The sequence below is a fragment of the Scomber japonicus genome, chromosome 4 (assembly GCF_027409825.1).
Source record: "Scomber japonicus isolate fScoJap1 chromosome 4, fScoJap1.pri, whole genome shotgun sequence".
NCBI classification, from domain to species: domain Eukaryota; kingdom Metazoa; phylum Chordata; class Actinopteri; order Scombriformes; family Scombridae; genus Scomber; species Scomber japonicus.
This window is the reverse complement of record NC_070581.1, coordinates 29752641-29761065: the sequence shown is the minus strand read 5'-3', so window position 1 is coordinate 29761065 and position 8425 is coordinate 29752641. Positions and strand designations below refer to the sequence as shown.

The following is an 8425-nucleotide window of genomic DNA, read 5'->3' as shown; positions in this document are numbered from 1 at the left end:
TAGCGATATCATCACCAAAAAATAGTATTACTGTTAACATCCACGTGGCTCCAAAGACAGAGCAGCAGTGAAATGTTACAGGTTTTGTAATGAAGAACATTTATCTACCTCATGTGTCATGTAATTGTGATTACACCTGGATTGTAAAATGATGGCAGCATGTGTCGAGGCCATTGTAGAAGAAATCACTTCAGAGGATGCTGCTGAAGTCGAATCTAACCCTGTGTCTTCAGAGGAGGGAGCGCCAGAGATCGTCACAGAGGCTGAAGAGAAGTCAGAGGATGAATCAAGTGTGAACTCAACTGTCCCAAGTCCAGACCAACAGGAAAACATGGAAGCTGTACTTGTTAAGTTGTAGTCAGCATGTGCATCAATTGTTGAAGAATCAGCACATCAGCTAGGTGGTGGTGGTTTAGCGATATCATCACATATAGTATTACTGTTAACATCCACATGGCTCCAAAGACAGAGCAGCAGTGAAATGTTACAGGTTTTGTAATGAAGAACATTTATCTACCTCATTTGTCATGTAATTGTGATTACACCTGGATTGTAAAATGATTTCTGTTTTGTAATAATCCGTTTTGTATGTATCATCATCTCAAAAGCTCACATTTTAAAGTGCTGAAACATTTTCCAATAAAATAAAAAATGAAACCCTGAATTTACAGCTTGCATTTCTTTATCCATGGCTTTGTTCATGTTTCACATATTCATGATCTGTTTGGTGATAAATAATCCTTGCTTTCACAAAAAAAAGTGAAGTAGTGATTTAATATAATGTCAGAAAGGAATACGTATAAAACCATAAATTAATATTCACACATTGAAGCAACAAAATAATCTCTAAATCCGGTTTGGGGAGTTGAGTATTTTAAATATACTCACCATCAGTACATAGCAAGGTATTTGAGTTTCCTGACATTTCTCAGGGCATAACTCTCACACATTGTTGAATATCAATGAGTGAGGGGTGGGACACACACATTAATAAAAGGGTGATTGTTGACAATGCCCCGAGTAGGCTGAGGCATGGTTGGAATTGCGCTCCCATCTCAATGCTGCGATTAAGACACTCACTGCTTGCATATCAGCCTCACTGCTCTAACGTAATTCTCAAAGGCTAATTCTTTGTGATGGTGTATAGGAGGCAGGAGACCTAAAGCAAGAACCAGAATCATTAACTGAGCCAGAAAGAGGGACGCCAAACTCTGGTCCAGGGGAAGAAAAAGCTCCTCTTGACGAGAGAAAAAGTGAGCCTGTGGAAAACCAAGAGGAGAGTATCCAAGAAGAGAATCCAGTTATGAACTTCTTCAAAACACTAGTAAGTGACACAGTTTGACTAAATGAAATGGAGAGTGGTTTATTTGTTGTTGCTTCTCATGTAAAATTCGAGTGTCAATGCTGCTTTAAAATTAATTCAGAGAATTGCTGTAATCAAAAGTAAAAACATTTTCACCCTTATTATTATCTGATGGTTACTGAAGGCAAACATCTGCTTAAACAGTAAACAGCTAAATGAAGTTAATGTGTGTGCTAATTATTGTTTAAAGCCTCACTGAGGCCAAGATGTTTGGTAATTTTCCTGATAAAGTGGAGATCAGTGATAATTAATTAGACTTCAACAGGCGAGTGCTTAAAATGTGACTGGTCTGTTTGTGATTCCTCTTATATTGTGTGGAGGCATGTAAAAATAGGAGATTGTAAAAAGCTGGTTTACTGGCATTAAAGGGATCCATAACAAATTCTGCCATGATGACTGTGCTTGATGGAAGACCTTCAAGACCTTCAAGACTACAAGAAGCTATTGTTTTTCCTCTTCATCATGCTGTCTTTTGGACTCATGCCGTTTTAAAGAGTTACCATTGCCCTTGCCCCATGCTAATCAAGTCTTTGAACATGCGGGAATGTGGTGGCCTATTGTTCGGCCCATAGTGTGAGCTCACAAGGGAGGCCTGTGCAGTTGGAAGTTGAGATTTGTGAAGATAGAGCGAGGGCAGGCCTACGCCATCGCCGGAGCACAATAGCTGTCACAATGACAGCGCATGTACTGTATGTGCTCTGTCAGGCACCTCAGTGTGGACTCTGTTTGCCTCAGTTAGCTTATCATAAAGGCCTATGTCTGCATTCATGAAAGGCCTCTGTTTTATCTAAATAATTATTTTTCTGTTCCTGTTACATCAACTATATCCTCTTATTTTGAACGCTTTATACTGCAGCTTTATTGCCAGCTACATGAAATAACATAATGCTCCATGCTTATACATTTAACATCTGAAGGTTAGGTATTTTACTTAGCTCAATTAATTGAGACAAAGTTCATTTTCCTTCCCTTGTTGCACAGGTGACTCCCACTAAAACATCCAAAAAGGAAACAGCTACCCCTGATGCCACAAAAGAGCAGGTGACCATCACATATAAAATATATTAAATGCATAACTCATGCAAGTACTATATTTGATTTTCTCTCTATTGTTTGATACTCATATTTATTTTTTAGAGCTATATCAGTGAATTCAGTAATGTTAGGGACTGACCACTAAACACAGGCTGTTGGTTTGGGAAATGCAGATAATTTTAATGGGTTGTTTCAGTTCTCTTTCTTGCTTGAATAGATTGTATTTTTTGCTTCCAAAACAATGCATTTTATTTCTAATGGACCAAAACGTCAAAGCATTTATATTACAGGATATGTAAACAAGCTTTTTGCCTATCTTTGTTTGCTTCATTTTAACTTTTCTTTTCTCTAACTGCTGCCTTTTTTTTGGGTTGCCAAATGGTCCCAGAAGGAGGCCGAGCCAGAGCCAACCACTACTGTGAGCACATTGCCTATAAAGTGTCTTAATTTGAAAAGTAGCAGAACTTGCAATGCACTATAAAGGCACATTATGTACATTTTTGGGTTCTGTTAAGTCCCAGAAAATAACATTATTTAATCTAACTTTAGCTGCTAATGCTACATTTTACATCCTAAGTTACAGCTTTGTTGCAGTGGGATGAAAACTTTCTGAATGATCACTGCCTTGCATTTATCTTATCATATCTCACCTAAATTTGACATTGTATATCCTAAAATTTGTTGGATGCACAAAGGTACATGCGTGGACACTTTGCAAATATCATCCAGCAAATAGCAAATTATCATTCTAACTCTCTGTCAATGAATAGGTTGCGCAAGTGTCTGATCCACCTGCAGCTGCACCCAAAGGAATGTCTATCCCACCACCACCTCCTCCAGAGCCACCAAAAATGGAGGTCAAAGCAGAATCAGCTGCCAAACCTGCAAAACCCACACCAAAAGAAGAGCCAAAAGCTGCTGCAAAGGAACCCGAGTCCTCAAAAGGAAAATCAGCCAAAGATACACTGAGCAGATTCTTCCGCTCAAAGGTAAAAACCTCCCCCAAAAATCGTCCGTAATTGCAGATTGCAAAATAAAATCGCTAATTTTACAGGATCATTACTTTATGTACTTTCAGGAAGTGTGTGTTAGATTTATAACGTAGTGTGAAACGTACTGTATGTGAATTTGAGGTACTGCTAGGTTTCAAGGCAACCAAAGAAAAGGGTGCTTCGGCAAGTGGAGCCAATGCCCCGGCTAGGACTGCAGCAGTGGTACAGTAGATTATCATATTCTCAAACTGACAATGGCTCATCCTCTTACTAACTGAACAAGAGCTGTTTTGTCTGGAGGTGGCAGAAACTGAAGCATTTGCTGTTTCCTAACTGGAACCAGTAGCAGTTGTATAGTGTTTGCTCTGTACTGAAACTTTGTATTGAAACTCATGCACGAGAATCACAAATGTTTTTGTTGTTCACTTTCGAATATGTTACTCCTCAATTAGACATGGAATAATGGTGTGACTTTGGTCAAAAGGTTTCACTGGTAACAAAACCTCAAATCTGCATCCCTGTTTCTACCATGGTCCATATTTCTGTGATAAATCATCACCAATGGCATTAGTGCTTCATTTCAATTTAAAAATTAGGTTGACGTTTTGGGAAATAGACCTTTTTGCTTGTATATTTACATGAGATAAAGAAGAAGATCAATATTGCTCTCAAGACTGTGTACTATGTATGGAGCTGATTAGCTTAGCTCAGCGTAAAGACTGGAGGCAGGGTGAAACAGCCAACCTGGCCCTGTCCAAATTTCACACTAAGATCTACAGCTCACTATTTAACATGTGAGCTCGTTTGTTTAATTTGGACTTTGTGATAATTTGTCTAGTCACTACCGTGAGGTTGCCAAGCAACCAACTGAAACTATAGGAAATGACAACGCCCCGCCGATGGTTGCCAAAACAGTGTATATGAAGTAAAGAAATGAAATACAATCTTTTAATGGTGAGATTTAGAGGGGCTGGTAGGCATATTTGTGAAGTTTGGAGAGGATCAGGTGTTTCCCTACTCTCAGTCTTTATGCTGAGCTAAAGTAATCGCCTCCTGGCTCCATAGTGTGTGCACATACATGAGGGTGGTATCAATCCTCTCTTCTAACTCTTGATAAGAGTGTGAATAAGTTGTTCCCAAAATGTCAAACTGTTCCTTTTATCAGCTCAGATTAGTCCGCATTCATTGCCATGATAACATATTAATCATTTCATAATAAATGCTTTTCATGTGTTTTTTTAGGACATTTCCTTTCTGTCTTGTTGGCTTTTACTCACACTAAGAATTCCTTCACTGTCCTGCAGAAAAACATGGAGCCAGAACAACCTGCTATAGAAATAGCAGTGCAGCAAGTTGTTGATTCACAGGTAAACTGGCGAGTGTGCTCAATCTCCTCAGCTGTATTCAGGGAATTTTTCATTCATGTATTCTGATGAGAACTTGAATCTGCATGCACTTGATTTGAGCAGATACTCAGAAAACCTTTCAATAGCACAGAAGGTCTCAACTTTGAACTGAATCATCACCTGAGTATACACAGACATTATTGCCTTTTCAAGGATCACAGCTGTGTTCATAACAGACATGAATTTTACATTTTCATCTTCATTTGCATCACTTCAGAATAAAAAAACAGTTTTATTCTGCAGGAGACACCAGAGGAGGCGGCACAGCCAGTTGTAGAAGTCCAGGTAAATCAATGGAGAACTCAATCTTGGGGTTGTCTTTCATTTTTTATTTTTAGGGAGTGGAGCATACTGCTGATCCTGATTATATCACATCACGTTGCTCTAATTTACATTGCGTTTCTTCCTTTTTATATGTTCTGACTCATTTGCATTTGCTCAGAGAGAAAATGAGGTTGAACCTCAGGAGACAGCAGGGGAGGTGGCACAGACTGTTGTAGAGCAGCAGGTAAATCAGCAGGAAGTGCTCGGGAATATTAATTCTTAATTTTCTTTGCTCTACAGACAAGTCTGACATGGTGTTGTTCCAAATGTTACAAATATTATGTCGTACCACTTTAATTCGTTTCAGTAAACTCATACAATCGAGGAAAAAAACAAAACAAAACAGCTATTTTTAAAGTTTTGATTAATCACTCCACTCATTTGTTAACATGTGTAATCACACTATGCCCAACTGGTGTATAATTTCCATCATGACAAAGGAAGGCAGCGCATAATTTATTGCATTTCTTGATTGGAAAACAAATAACTTTTCCTTCCCTGCAGACGGTGGAAGAGGTACCACAGCCAGTAGTAGAAGCTGAGGTAAATTAAAGGAAATAATGTATGCTTATTTGCTTTCCTGGCTAATGTTAGAAGAAAAAAGATTGATACTCTCATGTGTGTGTACATGAAGGAACAGCTTGGAGGCAGTTAGCTTAGCTTAGCATAATGAATGGAAATGGGGGTAAACGGCTAGCCTGGTTATGTTTAAGGGTAACAAAATCGGCCTACTAGCACCTCTTAAGCTCACTATTTAACATGTTACATCTTGTTAAACTACAATTTCAATTTTTACACTTTGATTTCTTGTGTATTAAACAAACAAGACATAACATGTTAGCTTTACAGGTGCCGGCGGGCTTTTTTTTTAACCTTTGGGTGGAGCTCCACTAGATGTCTCCAGTCTTTATGCTAGGCTACGCTAAAATGCACATGTTGGTTTATATTTAAAAGACAAATATTGATATGGTGTATCATCTAACTCTTGGCAAGGAAACAAATATGCATATTTCACATGATGTTGAACTACTTATTTAAAAAGGACAAGATTTTTCTTACCGCATTTGATTTGACGGGAGAACATTTAACTTTTCTTCCCTGCAGACGGTGGAAGCAGTAGCTGCGGTAGCACAACCAGTGGTAGAAGCTGAAGTAGACGAGGTAAAGGAATTCAGCATTTTGTGAAATGCTTATTTGCTTCCTTGGCTACTGTAAGATAAGAAGATTGCTACCACTCTTATATGTGTTTGTTATATATGACGGTAGCTAGCTCTGTCTAACGGTAACAAAATCGGACTCCCAGCACCTCTAAACATGTTATATATTGTAAAATATATATATAAAAATATTGATATGGTTTATCATGTAACTCTTTACAAGGAAGCAAATATGCATATTTCCCAAGATGTTGAACTAAATAAGGACAATCTCAGAATCATTAATTTTCCTACTTTCTTCTCTTTCTACAGAAAAGTACCTTCCTTTATTTTGTCCGTCATGCTGTGGGGTTCTTAATCCTTACAGGGTCAGGGTCTTGTCTTGACTGATTTTTCTGCCTCCTGTCAGCTCTGATCCTTGATACTTTCTCTTTCACTTTCAGGTGGCAGCTCTTGCTCTTACTCTCTCAGCTTCATGATGGTGGGCCTCATGTCTTTAATTTGTAAATAGCTCATGATGTGTATTTTCCTCTCTCCTGTTTTGATAAAAGAAGGTGGATCCCTCAAAAGCCAGCACTCTGGAGGCTGCTGCGAAACCAGAACCGCCACCGCCTGTCCAGGAAGACAAGAAATTAGCCGCAAAATCATCATCCTTCTTATCTTTCTTCAAACCTAAAGTAAGGACCTATTTATTTAATCCTTAATAGACCTTAAAATATCTGAAAATATTTGTGTGTCAAATGTGGTGGACTTAGAATAACAGATTAATGTGAATTTGAGGTACTGTTAGACAACATGACCACAAAAGTCCAGGCAGCCTCCACAAGTGGAGTTCGGCTTCTCCGGAAAGCTACTGGAGTGGTAAATACAGTAAAACTGCCTAATGAGAATAGATGTATTATTAAACTGTGTAATTTCATTAATTACATCCGGTATGGTTTCACCATTTATTATTATCTTTGAAAGTCATAACAACGCATTTCAATGCTTCTGTGATCATCCCTCATAATGCTGCAATCATTAAGACTGATTAAGACTGGGTCCTAACAGCAGATGTACATGTTAATGTCACTTCAAATTTTACATCTGATGTCATCTCAAATCCATCTAATGACTGGAGCGCATAAAACATTGTTATATAACCACGCAGATGCTGCATCCTCAGTTGCTCTCTGGAATAATTGAGCTTTTCATTATGTGCCCTCGACACTCTCAGGCTGATGAACCCAAGAAGCCGACCCCAGCCCCAGCTGCAGGAGCAGAGGCAGCTCAGACAGTAAAAGCCAAAGATGAACCTAAAGCAGCAGCCAAGTCATCTGAGGCCGCTGTAGATAACAAACCAGCCTCAGATGCCCAAGCTGGAGATGATGCAGCCAAAGGACCCAAAAAACTGGAGAAAAGGAACTCCATCCATCTGTTCTTTAAAAATCTGGTATGGATATTAAGACTTTAAACCCTAGACTTCTGGAGCAGAGATGTGATATTTTGTAGGCTTGTTTTTTTGAATGGCCTGTTATAGCGTTATCTCACCACTAGATGGCAGCAGCAACTAAAGCTGTGAGCCTTTCTTTACTGCATATAATAAGAATTGTGTCCTCTGTGTAACCTAGTTCACATGACACACATTCCATGCAGTGTTGCAATCAATGCAGTTTAGTGAAATGATACAAGTGAAATAAAGCATTAAGCTTGTTGAAGAGGTACTTTTAGAAACAAACAAACAAACAAAAAAAAGAAATTGCTTCCCACAACTAGCAAAATGAATAAGACTTTTATGAGACTCAACATAAATAATGGGTTAGTTCAACTTTAGCATGGCATGACATAGATGAAAAGAGATAGATACTGTGACAAATAAACATTTATGGGTTGTGTCTGTTTAAAACTGCAGGGTCAGAAACGTCACTCTACAGATGCCGGCGTCCAGACAGAGCCAGCGGTTGTTGCTCCAACAGCTGAGAAGGCCAAATGAAACCAAAACCAACACTGACATTTTCCTGTACAGACCCCCTTTCTCTTGTTCTTGCTCTTACTCAATCTTTACTGTATCTCTCTCTCTCTCTTTCTCTCTCTTTCTCTCTCATATCAACCTTTCAACCCCTATTGAATTACTTTAACGACACTTTTTTCTTGTTTTTGTTACTGTTT

At 38.7% G+C, this 8425-nt stretch overlaps 1 protein-coding gene across 2 annotated transcripts; it reads left to right on the top strand.

Annotated features, from left to right (window-relative positions):
• The first annotated feature begins 1081 nt into the window (after positions 1–1081).
• bcas1 (brain enriched myelin associated protein 1) lies at positions 1082–8337 on the top strand. Of its 2 annotated transcripts, XM_053317514.1 has the most exons (7): positions 1082–1324; positions 2345–2404; positions 2781–2816; positions 3169–3387; positions 6829–6954; positions 7494–7709; positions 8169–8337. In XM_053317514.1, the coding sequence occupies exons 1-7, from the start codon at positions 1304–1306 to the stop codon at positions 8247–8249; spliced, it is 759 nt and encodes a 252-aa protein (XP_053173489.1). In that variant the 5' UTR covers positions 1082–1303; the 3' UTR covers positions 8250–8337. The 2 variants fall into 2 exon arrangements, with proteins under 2 accessions (XP_053173489.1, XP_053173490.1); XM_053317515.1 differs by lacking the exons at positions 2345–2404; positions 2781–2816.
• The last annotated feature ends 88 nt before the right edge of the window (positions 8338–8425 follow it).